Source organism: Aquila chrysaetos, chromosome 18, assembly GCF_900496995.4.
Source record: "Aquila chrysaetos chrysaetos chromosome 18, bAquChr1.4, whole genome shotgun sequence".
Taxonomy (NCBI): Eukaryota; Metazoa; Chordata; class Aves; order Accipitriformes; family Accipitridae; genus Aquila; species Aquila chrysaetos.
In genome coordinates this window covers 13,494,110-13,507,199 of record NC_044021.1, presented here as the reverse complement: position 1 = coordinate 13,507,199, position 13,090 = coordinate 13,494,110, and the positions used below count along the sequence as shown (strand labels likewise).

Below are 13,090 nucleotides of genomic sequence, written 5' to 3'. Positions count from 1 at the left end.
CCCAGAAAACTGTTCATCATCAAATCAGGCAAGTAATAGTGGTATCATAAGGGAGGGAGCAGAAACACATGGAAGGAAGGAGACAAGGGGAGCATCCTCCTCCTCCTCAGTGACATTAGACTGGCTCAGTCATGTCCTAAAAATGCACTTTTAATTCCCTGGTAAAATCAAATGCAAGAGAGAAGCAGTACATGAGGTTTGGGTTTTACCTATCCTAGTGTGGAGTTGTCCAGTGCCTAAATTTAGCATGATGAATATTTAAAAATGGGAGGTAGACAAAAATGTCACTTACATTTTTGAAAGGATTACCATTGTCTTTACTTGGTATATTAGACTACTCCTCTGTCCACTTAATTCTGCAGACTACTACATTTAATATTTAGTTTGCAGTGGTTTTATTATGATAAATGGAACAAATACAGGCTACCCACCTAAATACCATCACTATAGATGTTTTACTAGTTTTTTATGCTAATGAGGAATAAAACAGATGGAGCAAGAAACTCATGGTATCTGAGGCACAAAGAGAGCTGGTGTTTAGAAGTGAGAATGGCTTATCACTGCTTAAAGTTTTATGTGGGAATTAAGCATCTAATCACAGAGCAGGCCTTGTCAGAAAAGGCCTTCCATTATTCTGAAACCCTATTTTTGTTCTGTGGAAGTTTAAGAAGAAGTTGGAGAACTTTCTAGCACATACAGGGTTTCTCACAGAAAAAAATAAGCAATGGGTCTGCCCTGCTTGAGAACAAGCAAAATTACACCAGAAAAGTCTTCTGCTTTCTCTGGTCTCTGAGAACAAACCCCGAGTGTTCCAGGTTGAACCATTACCCCCAATCAATGTTTAAAGGAGGAGTCCCACAGGAATACTTTGCTACTCCCATACAAAGTGGCACCTGTACAGAGGTTGGGTAGGTAAAGTTAAGAGACTGAGTACCCGAGTTTATCCTTTTAATGCAGCTCCCTATCCTCCTGTCTCCTTGATGTGGAAGAATGTATCACTCATCTTTACGGCACTAAAATCATGGGTTCGCTGGAGACATAGTACATTAGGAAAGGCTCAAAGTAAGATTTTCTCTGCAGATGTCTCTAGAGGCCTACAGCTCTTTGGGAAATATCATACAGTGTATTTTAAGGTAGATGTCATTTTAGTGAGGCCTCCTAAAAGTAAAACATGCCTGAAGTCGACGTTAGAAAGGAAATGGTTAACGTCTTTTAGGTTTTTATCTCTAGTTTGGCTCTTATTAGATAGTCTTTTTACACCAAATTAACACATTAGGATAAAGCCTAGGGAAAACGTGCTCGTCTTTTGTCCTCGCTGTTTGCCAATGGGGATGTTAGTGGGGACAAAGATCTAATTTCCAAAATAACCTCCACTTAAGGGGAGGAATATCTTCCAAAGAAGAGAATAGTGTTGGTTGGGTTGTGTCTGATGAAGAAGAGGAATGGATGGTCAGCTTTGAACTCATAAGAAATTGGGAGACACAGAGGTATTGCAACAAGCCCCATGGCACCAGCTGCTTCCGTGCCCTCTTCATTGACTTCCACAAATGACTTCTGAATGGCCTTGGACACAACCAAACCATCTTTCGTAGAGATTCCTGACAAATCAGCTTTTCCCCAGTCAAAAACATTCATCACTCCCATCTCCTGGAGAGTTTTGTTGAGAACATAACTTTCCTCCATCTTGAACTGAGGCAGGTACACCTTCACTCTCAGCTGTTGCATCCTAGCCGAGCTGGTCCATCCTGCTAGCTTTTCATACGTGAGGGTGCATTCAAGCTGTAAGGCGGTATTGATAATAATGATTGACACCATAATGAATGGAAGGAAAAGATAATAAGGTTCAGCTTTTCCCACTTGTCTTCTGACCACACTGGAGTAATGTTAAAGAATTGTCCTGTTTGCAGACTTTTATGTATGCTACTAGAGAGAAAAGGAAGTATTACCTGTTCTAGGCCAGTAAAGTCCTCACAGACAACTTCAGGAAGAAGAATGAACATGCTCAGTTCATTATTAAAGTATGGGAGCTCTATCACTTTCATTTTCAGTTCCTCTATGATGGCCATGTTAAAATAACCTTCTTGAAACATCATCTGCACTGTCCTTCTCTCATTCTGAAACACATGAAACATGTTAAACAGAAAATACAGAAATGATCACCCTGGTTTTAATTGGTTTCAGTATCGAGATTAGAGTTGAGTCCAGAAACATTATTTACACTGGTCATGAGTTTAATCTACTTGTAGCATTGATGTGTTCTCTCTTAACTGTAGCTCCAGTGAAGTTATCCATTTTAGAAGCATAAAACCTACTTTTCCTTTTCTACTGGTGCCAGATTACTTTACTCACAACTCTCTGGTTACATCTTTTTTTCTTCTGGCATGTCAGATGAGGAAACTGATGCATCTGATGCAACCATGAACCTAAATTCTTCATGAATAATGTATACATTCTCCTGAGATAATTTGTCTTTAGCTCATTTTCTTCTGAAAACAAACACTGTTCTGTTGGTAAATCGTAGCATAGGAACAGAATCCTCAAATTCAGTCCCAAAAGTAGACTTTTTGAAACAGCATCCTTAGCTGCGAAATCCCCAACTAAGCTAGTGCATGTGCTCATTGACTTTGGCCCAACCAGGATCTCGGCTGCATGAGACTCACTTCTGATGTGAACTAACAGAAAAAGCTACAAATTTGGTTACCAAACTGGATAGAAGATGTAGCTTTCTATTGTTCTAGCTGAAGACCAGTATTTTGTCTTAGGATAACAGAGAGGAGGAAAGCTCCCATCTGTTGTTATAGGAGACAGACATCTGATTTCCATCCTCCAGCTGTTTCAGTTCCTGCCCATACTGTACCTTGTTCAGTTGGAAATATGTTTCCTTAGTGTCTTCTTTCTTAAATTCTACTGCCCACTTTCCTTTAAAATATATAGCATTGACCAGGACAAGCACAGTAGAGGGATCAATAAACCCAGCAGAAAATAGGTCTTTGATTTTACCTTTAAAAATAATGAATTAAGAATTATTAATTTGTTCGGGCAATCTGCTGCATTTGACTATTAATAATTGTTTCTGTAAATCTGAAAAGTAGTATAATACTGTCTAGACGAATAACAAAAAGTTTATGTACAGCTTTTGAAGCCAGGAACTCAAGGCATTTTTGTGCTTCTTCCTACATTTATTTCCTATTGAGCAAAAAAATGCGGTAAGTGTTTAATATATAAAAATCTTGCTAACTTTGGAAAAAAAGGTGGAAACTGAAATTCAGACATGATATTCCTAACTGGTTCAATTGCAAACCAAACAACCTGCAGATTTTCTTCTTTACCTTTTGTCTCATTTTCCACCCAGAAGTTAATCTTCTCTCTGGCTTCTTCTTCAGTGTATTTAAAATTAACTGGTTCCAGTTCTGCTCGATAAAATTTCTTTGTGGAATCCAAGTATTGCTGGAAAGTACAAATGACAGAAGCTTATTGCAACATGATGATTTTTGTAAGAGATAATTTCATGGCTTCAGGATAATTCCATGTAGTAGATCAGCAAGAAAGGAATGAGTAAAAAAGGTATATACCAAGAAATTCACTGAAATAACTCCAGCATTCAGTTTTTAGAGAATGATTATTTATAAAAAAACATATTTGTAAATATATTTTTCTGTATTTTCAAGCAGCACTGAGCAGCAGCAATGTCTCAGCACAGTAAAAAATATTTAAGATCAAAACCAGGTACCTTTCTTTAAGCTTATGTATCATTGTTATGCTGACTGCTTTCCCCCAGCCACCAAATGAAGAAGGTTGCCTTATTTTGAACAAATAACCAGGACTGATAATATCACGATGAGAGGTGTGTGTGTGTATATATATACATATTACTCTGTGTAGATATATACACTGTAAAACTTATAAGTTGTATTAAGTATAAAACTTTTCCAGGCTGCTGGTCACCTTTTTCTGGCTCTGAAAAATCTCTCTTTACATAGAGTACCAAGTTTTGGAAGCAAGATGAAATCTTGACTTGAAAAGAGAAAGATGGTTACAGAAAAAAAACCAGCACTGTTTCTAGCAATACTCTTATAAACACCTTAAGGCTGGTTCCCTGAGGAAATTCCACTTAAATTGACAAAAGTCTCAAAGATGCTACTTTCCTCTAAGCCTTGCTTGAAAAGGCAGCAGGAATCAGAGACTCCCATATTCGCATAGACTCTGAAGAAAATGTGGAGGAGTGAGTACAATCATTTTACTAGAAACAGAGAAGGCACTGGGGGAGAAAAAAAGTCTTCTGCGGGTCACAGATCTTTGTTCCTTGGATAGAAATGATGCAGCAAGCACCAGCTCTGTTAGACACCAGGTGTGTGTGGCAAGGATATATTGATGGTGAATAATGCCATTGCATTTTCTTGAATGCCCAGGGAGAGCTGTTACCATAGATCTGTTTCTTTATATAAAAGCTTTTAAGTCATGGCTTCCCAGTGCTCTGCTGTTCCCCACGTCTAACCACTGGGCAACTGAAATGGAAAGGCTTCCTGACTGCAGGAGCTGTGGAGTGCGGTCATTTGGCAGCATACCCTGTCGGTGCTGTCATGTTTCATTTCCCTTTGTACTTTATGATGGAAGAAATTCTGCTGAGCTTGTAACTCCCAGGAGCTGTTAAAATGGACACCACGGCCACTTACCTGGAAGAATGGATAAGTAATTTCTCCAAAAAGCCTGTTGGCAATGGTGAGAGAGCAGCCTGGTCTGGGTTCATTGACTGCAGTCAACAGAGTCTGGAACTGGGAATGGACTCCTCCAGCTTCTTCGCACTTCAAACAGAAGTTTCATGGTAGGCTTGAGCTTTCCTATGCAAAGCTGGACCTGAGAGTGAATTGCAGCCTCTCTCTCTATGAGAAGCCTGACTCCACCTAGTTGATATAGGCATTGGAATGAATGCATCAGGACACCACCTCCAACTCCCCCTGTACCAGATGTACAGAATGACAAAACGATTCCCTTTCAGGCCCCCACTAGTCCACCTCCAAATCCCATTGTATCCTAAAGTGATGTCTTTGAGCACACTGAGCAAAAGTCTGCTGGCTTAAAGCCTGGGAGGAGCAAGCTCCAAGGTGCCTTTGGTATGTCCTGTAGAAGGTGCACCTTTGCAGGTGACAATTTAAGCACTTATCACGTTTTAGACTGGTACTGCTGTTTTGGTTAGAAACCTGTAATGAGAGGTCTTAGCTGTTGAAATGTGTGATCTCACAAGGGCCCTTAAATAACTAATAAAAGAACAGTAATAAGCAGGTCTGCAAATCTAGACAGAGAGGCTGCTCGACTCTGCCATGCTTTCTGATTAAGTGATTGTTTGCAAGGAAAAGGGCTGACAAACCGGTACCTGTTTCTTCATCTCAGAGCTGCAACTCTCTTACCTTCTCAGAAGGGTATCTGTTTCCCTGGCTTGTACTGCTCAAAACTTCACTGAAATGAAATACCTGCAATGTAAATGTTGGGTGAATGCAGTTGAGTGACAGTACCTCAAGCTAAAAGAGCGTGTTGCAAGCCTATCCCAAAATGCAGCCAGACGATCAATGGGGAAAGTCTCTTTTGTCCTTTATCATGAGATCCTTGCAAGTGAACAGGAAGGTTTTGTAGAGGGTGAGCTCATGAAATCTTTGAAATCTTTCCTCTTAAGAAAGAAGATTTTGGGTATCCAGAGAAGGCAGAAGACCATATCAAAGGGAACCACCACTTCTGAGCCCTGGAGAGTGGAGGGATACCTCCAAAACACTTTCTTTAGCACTGATGTATTCATTGAACGATCAATTACTGTAATAGTGTTTAGTCTGAAAAAGTTTGGTATTAGGAATAGCATAAGAGAGGGTATTTTTAAAGGGCCCTCTGTATGCATCACTCCTTTGGATGCTTAGGAACTATATCAGATGGTACTATCAGCCTCTTGGCTCATATCTTGCCACCATCCCCTTTTCAGAGCAAAGGAAACCCACCTTCTCAATCTGTTTGAGTGTGTTGCCCCTGGCTCCGAGGACAACCATCCCAAAGGCAGCTGAAAGACTTAGCGGGGAGAAGAAGATGTTTTCATTTCTTTTTCTTTTGCTCAGCTCTCTAAAAAAGTCAAGACAGAACTTGGCATTGGCTGCGCTGAGAGAGCACATTGTGGAGCTGCGATTGCCTGCAACAAGGGAAACAAAGATTTAGGCTTCTCATCCTTATGCCTGCTAAGCTTAGATGCCTTGGTAGAGCACAGCAAGGTTTTCTGCAGTAGTGTGTCTGAATTGTTCAGCACTTCATGGAAGATTCCTGATTCACCACGTCTGGGATTTCACAGTGAATCTGAAAACCGGTACCCTGAATGGCAGGAGAAACACATTTTCAGAAACAGTATTCTGAGTTCAGCTGTTTCTCCAGCTCAAGCAATAGCTATGGCTTCATTACTTAGCCCTAACTTTGTTCTAACCACAGTCCCAGCTCACTTTGTGTCCCAATCTTTCTTGCCTCAAGTCCTCTAGGCATAGCACTTATTAATTACAGCCCTTGATCACACCTCACTCTCTGTGTCTCTCTCTACAAACTTTGTGTGTATTAATCAGCTGTGTCTCACATACTGTGTCCTTCTAAGGCTGGTTGCTTAATAAACATTTGACAGAAAATTGAACTACAGATAGGCTCACTTAGCAAGATTTTCAACAAAGGCACATTGTGTATTAGTGGAAAATCCCAGTCATATTTTTTATTTTCTCTGCAGCTTTAACACTTTTCCCACATATACTTCAGTTACAATCACAATTATTACTAGCAGATGACCTTGAATGTTCTGCAAAACTCTTCACATCTTACACCTAGGACAGAGTTCCTTTCTTATGAAAGCCTTTTCCCAGTGCCTTCATCCAGTAAAGTGGTGTAGAGGCATCTAATCCCTTAGAAAGTCAGTGTTTTAGAGTTTCCACTATTCTAAATCACTTTTGGTTTGATTCTTACTGACTCTGAATAACTTTCTCCACAGATGTGGAAGATACCTTCCCCCCATTACACAAGAAGAATTAAATTATCCATATAAGTATTTAAAAGATGGAATGGTGTAGAAAGATTATGCTCTCATAAATTAGCAATCTGGGTCATGCAGAAGAAGTGGGAAAAGGTTTGGTTTTAATCTTCTTTAGAAACACACCTGGTAAAGCCATTGTACAAGTAAAGCACAGCTTCATCACACAGCCCATACATTTTAATGTAATTCAAAATTGCACAGCATCTTGAAAATATTCTAACTTCCTCAAAATGTTATATACAGTATATATGTGCTAAGCACATCACTAATGCACGTATCAATCTTTAGACATTTCATGCTTATGTCATTTGTAATGTAAACATTAGAATTAAAGGTCAGGGAGATATTTACCTTCTCCTCAGGACTGATGGTGTCAAGTTGACTGTTGAGCTTGATGACAGGGTCTCTGGAGCAATGGGATATAAAGCCATTGCCACTCCCAGTGGCAGCATAATTTTTGCTCATGATGAGTCACATTCCTGTCTGTTGCAACCAGTTAGTGCAATTAGGGGACCTTTTGTGGAATCTTGAATTTTTCCTTATCCCTAGGAGTTCAGAACGAAGTCACAATTTTAAATGCATACTGAGATGTAAAAAAAGTCTACCTAGTTATAAAAAAGAAAACAAACTCCTAGAAACAAAGGAGATTTCAGGGTTTTTACCTGTAAAAAAAAAAATTCTACAAAATTTGATGTGTGTTGCTGTCAGAATTGGCACCATTGAATGCAAACATATGTTTTTGTAATAGAAATTAATTATTAAAACCTCTGCAGGTGGCACAGTAGCAAGGGAAAGAAAAATATAAAATATAAAAGTACCTGTTTGGACAGTTGTGACATAAGGCAGCAGTTCAAGACTGGAGGTAAAGCAATTCCCTTTGCCTGCTCCAGTTCTGTACTTCTGAAGACTTCTGTCTTAAAGATCCCTTCCAGGGAGCTTTCCCTACTTGTTTTTCTTCCTCAACTGGCAATTTTGTCCTTAATGGAGAAGAGGAACTTAGCCATTTGTTCCAGAGTTTGTTGAATATCCAACAGCTTGGACAAACAGCAGCTTGCTTTCATTTGCATGACATCCTAGAAGAGCAGGCACGGTGCATGCATCGCACGACTGTGCCAAGTGTGTACACTGGGTATGCTGCAGCTGAGCACTCTGAAGTTGTTGCAGTGATGCGGCACAGATTGTGTGCATTCATATCAACCACACAGCATGTGCAGACTAATTCTGGTACACCTGGGATGCTATGCTTTCTGCAGAGACACTGCAGTTAGGGGCTCCCCATGCATCATCTGCACCTCCTTAGGTTTTCTTGATGGAAATATGAGAGCCCTGTTCCTCTCCTGGGGATTCCTGATATTTCTACTGTAAGTGGGGAAGGCATTTGCGGCACAAGGAGTAAAACAGAGAAGCTATCCCTGTTCGCATAGTCTTCTTTCAAAACCTTGCATTCTGCAGATGTGTTTACAGGAAAGCTGGACAAGTTTTCTCCAGGCAGGCTTTCCACAAGACACTGATGTGTCAGCTCAGTTTAGCCCGGGACTTCTCATTACTCCTCATTTTTATCAGTGACTCTGAGGAAGACTGGTCCTTGCCTTGTATCAATTGCTTCAGCAAGGCATAGGCAGCAGGGACAGAGCAACCTAATTATAAGTAGTATGATTCTGGGGTTATTTTCCTGGAAAAAAAAAATCTTCCTTCACATTTAGGTTGATATGGTGTGTGGGTGGGCAAGTATTTGCATAGTATGCAAGCACAAATACTTATAATACTGTTTTGTAACAAGCATGTAGTTATTACTACTAACGTATACTTACGTATCAACCCAATCAGACTCTAGGCTTCTCTGGTATTTAGGAAGCTCTGAAGGCAGTTTCATATCAGTCATAAGATACTCATGAGTTTATTTCTTTTCCGGTTTGAATTTTCTCATATCTTTTTCTTGGAGGAAATAGAAATTAAAAACACGGTCTTCATTCAAGCCCTGAGCACAAGAGGGTTAGACCTGCACAGATTTTGCCTGAAGGGAAGAAAGCCATGGAGTCTGGTTTTACTTGCTTAATGTTGGGGCAAGAAAACTTCCCAAATAAGTGTCTGGTTTGCGTTCCTGGTTTCTGCTGAGGAAGTGGCTGCTCTCCACACAGTCACTTCAAAACCCAGCTCCTGAGCCTGTTCCTCATGTTGTCACCTAAAGCAAACTGCAGAGCAGAACTGGGCAGATGCTGTTCCCTTTCTTGCAGTGGTGGGCTGTTCTCTGCATTCTTATTTTTGTCACTAGGCATAGCACAGTTGGAGGAAAAATGTTGTGGAATATGAGTGGAAAGTATGCAGGTAGGAGCAGCAAGATGCAACAGTTCTAAATCAAAGTAGCATTCAGTCATCTCCCAGAACAGAAGGGAGATGGTTTTCAAGCAGCAAGACACAACTGTGTATTTCTCTTTCAGGAATACTGGCAATTTTGAATCAGAATTAATATAGTAAATGGGAAATTACAATCCTGGAGCACAATAAATTGTGTCCTTTAGGCACAGGGGTGTGTGCTAAAGCCACAAGTCCCCTTAAGATTCATTCTTCTGTGTATGAATCTGTCAAGGCAAAGTTCAAGTTACCTAATATGCTAGCAGAGTGAAACACTACACTCCTAGCACTGCTTAGTTTTCTGATACTTTTGAGCTCTTGCCTTAACTGTCTTAAACAGGTTTCTTTGTTGTTATTTGTTATTTCTCTATTTCTTTAGGTACTTCTGTTCATATTACATTTTTAGTTACCCTGAAGATTAACTGTTGCTCCATTGCTCCATTTGTTGCGATCATTTTCTGTCAGTCGTCAAATTATAGCTAATGAAGTAGCTGGACTGGCATTAATTCCCAGAAAGGAACGTTTTCTGCTGCTCTTCTAGTGTCTTCCTTTGATATTTTCTGCTCTTCTAGGTTAGTATAATGCAGGTTAGAGAGTGGTTTAGACAGGCATAGCTCTTTTATGGGAAGGTCTGAGAAACACAGGAATTTTTGTTCAAGTAGATTGAAGGATCTCTTGTGTTGTAGGTTCTGAGGGGATTCAGTACACAAATGCCTGCTGGGAAAGACAAAGCTATAGCTCATCCTGCCTTTGGACAGGGGGCTGGACTAGGGCTCACAGCACCCCTGTCAGCCCTGTGACTCCCTTCTTGTTCTTGGAATAATGCACGGGACCATTGCTGGCCAGAGGAAAATGAAGAGGATTGAAGATGATCATGGTAGTCTCAGAATCCGGAGACTCTCTTTATTCCTTTCCAGGGATAAGCCTCCTAACAGGAAAGGATAAATAACAGGAGGATTTTTCTGAGGGGTTACAGAGAAGTAGTTGCTGAGATGCATTGTATGGAAATGTAAAAGCACTGCAAGTACAAAAGAAGTGACAGATTTTGTTTCAGCCAGTTAGACTACTCTGGAGACAATGCAGATTTCAAAGACAGCCCTTTTAGCTGGTGGTCAGATGCTTGTCATGGTAAAGTCGCTTTCAGGCACAGAGGAGTGGATCACAGACTGAGCTGCTTCCTACCCCTAAAGTTCCCCACATTTAGGTAAGACTGTAAATAGTGCCACATCCTTAGAGACAAGTTTTGTTCAGCACTGTTAACCTGTCTGCAGTCATTTTGGCTGAAAGTCAGGCCAAGGGCTAGGACCAAGAGAATGAAGACTTCTCTATATGATTTATAAATCACAAAGAGTTCTGATGACATGGATGAGATAAGCATAGGAAGGCCAGAACAAGGAACAAGAAATCTGCTCGGTGATGTCAATCAGCAGAACACAATTTCACAGCAAGAAGCAACGACTCACTCTGTACAGAACAGACCATCAGCATGTCCCTTGTGATTATTCTTTGCTGCAAGTGGACACACTGCAGTAAGCCTGGATGGCCATAGTTCTCCCTTGGCTTTTTTCTCATCATTTGCAGCCATATGCTTCCCTTGCTGTCAGTGTCTGCAGGACACAGCAAGGAAGGAGATTCTTGTTGAGGAACCAGAGGCTGATCTCAAGCTTGACAGCAAAGGCTTTTCTTGTCCCTTTCATCTGATAAAATGCACATTCTGCTACCACTCTGAGACTGCTTAGGTGGTAATTACAGAGTACCTGATGTGTCTGAGGTTGTCTGTGAGTAAAGGTACCATTGGATAAGTAGGGTTGCTGAGTAGCAAGAACAAAACAAGGACTCCTGTGATTTTCACTGGGCCAAGAACCAAGAGGGCCCTCCCTATTTGCCAGACATCTGCTATGTAATCATCACAAAAAATACCAAACCTTATACATCATATCAGAGCAATTAGAGTGATAAAGCATCTGTGGCGATCCACAGCAACTTTAACATGACGGAAAAATACCTCTTGAAGTTGATGAAGTAGTGAGAGAGACTTCAGGTATTGCTGGTGGTCTCAGCTCATTTGGGAAGCACGAGGTGAGCAAAGCCTGATATTAATTCCTGTGATTTTCAGGCTGTATGACTCAAGAACCTAGTGAAAAGCAAGTATCACCTTCTAAATTGCACTGCTGTCTGCTGACTCTCCAATGCTGAATTTATTGGCGACAGAGTGCAGGAATTGATGAGTGTCAGCTTTGCAGAGACTTGGGCCATTCATGAATAAACTGGTCATTCAACTTGCCAAGGAAAAGGTGAGCCCAGCACTGTTTTGTCCCACCTGAACTTCCCTCTGCACCAGAAGTCTTTCTATGATTGCGATGGACCCCTTTATTCTCTACGGAGATTTAGACATGACACAAAAAAGCATCCAAAAATTCTTCATCTTTGATTCACTTATCAGCATCCAAAAAAAGCCCTAGCAATGCAGCCAGTTCTGCCTGTTGTTCCTTCTCTGCTCACACCCTTTCTCACCTGCTCATGAACCATGACTAGCAGGAAATTACATTTGTAAGCAAGGATGCCTGCATGTGTCGTCTTAACTGGCTTCCAGAGAGTAAGGGTTTATGGCTAGACAGATAAATATTTCTGGATGATGAGCCTATTTCATAACACCAGCTGATCCAGACTTTGTGACTGATCTCTTTTACAGTATCTCTGGCTATCATTCCTTTTTGGCAGTTTAAATCATTTTATAAGCCAGGTCTTTTTACCTAAATAACAAATGCAGCAATTTTTAAAGCTGAGATACAGAATATCCAGAAATATTCCTCTCCTAGCTCTACCTCAAGTAGTTAAACTTCCGTCCATCTCAATGCATGGCTTTTCTTGTCAGCAGCATTGTGGGGTGCAGTGGTGAAGATAGTAGAAAACTTCCTTTGCTTTTTAAAAAAGGGGCTGTTTTTCTATATTGATTAACCACTGAAAAAGATAATAGACATTATCATGCAATGGAGCTGTTGTTTGGGGTTTCTGAAAATGCAAAAAACATTGATTTGCATTTTGAAGTTCATTCCTACAAAGGTAGTGACTGGTTACATTTTTTTTTAACAATGAAATGCATGCATGAATGAAAATTCTGCTAAGATGAAACATCAGGATTTTGACATTTCAATCTAGGCAACAGTCAATAGATGATACTGCAGTGGTCTCTCCAGGCACCGGTTCTTATTATTTCATTGCTAAGGCCCTGATAATCCTCCAGACCAGTCATTCTGCAGCCCAGAAAATGATGAAAACCCAGAGCACAAATTCAAAGTGAAACTTGCCTATCATAATTCTGGTGGACTTGGGAGTGCTTCAAGTGACAGAAATGGGAGTTAGGCATGTTTATGCACTTGTGAAAAGGAAATTCCTTGTTTTTTATCACTTAAGCATTTCTCCTTAGAATCCTCAAGCTTTTTTCAATGTTACTGAGGATGTTGGAGAGCAATAAACTCTCATCACAAACATTTATTGTTTCGTCACTGTTAGAGGCATAGGTAATATCATAGAACAAGGTATATCTTCAAAGAATTGGGGATTGCCATAAGAATTTATATAGTGCTAATTTAAATGAAATTTGGTGAAGAATTCCCAAACGTTTCGGAGAACGCAACACATTCAACACAGGTCAGTGTTCATTATCACATTGTTCTTGGAGCTGAGTTGTAAAGAGCA

General features: G+C 40.4%; 1 protein-coding gene across 4 annotated transcripts; it reads right to left on the bottom strand.

Annotated features, from left to right (window-relative positions):
* Window positions 1–232: 232 nt before the first annotated feature.
* On the bottom strand, window positions 233–11,386 carry LOC115353133 (serpin B4-like). 4 transcript variants are annotated; one of them, XM_041118282.1, is made up of 10 exons: window positions 8,851–11,386; window positions 7,858–8,016; window positions 7,391–7,584; window positions 5,982–6,099; window positions 5,406–5,468; window positions 4,674–4,802; window positions 3,330–3,447; window positions 2,858–3,000; window positions 1,947–2,114; window positions 233–1,779 (listed from the first exon to the last, which is right to left on the bottom strand). In XM_041118282.1, exons 3-10 carry the CDS (start codon window positions 7,489–7,491, stop codon window positions 1,375–1,377), a joined length of 1,245 nt encoding a protein of 414 aa, XP_040974216.1. In that variant the 5' UTR covers window positions 7,492–7,584; window positions 7,858–8,016; window positions 8,851–11,386; the 3' UTR covers window positions 233–1,374. The 4 variants fall into 4 exon arrangements, with proteins under 4 accessions (XP_040974216.1, XP_040974217.1, XP_040974215.1 ...); XM_041118283.1 differs by having other exon boundaries at window positions 5,982–6,166; window positions 7,858–11,386; XM_041118281.1 differs by having other exon boundaries at window positions 7,858–11,386.
* Window positions 11,387–13,090: the final 1,704 nt, after the last annotated feature.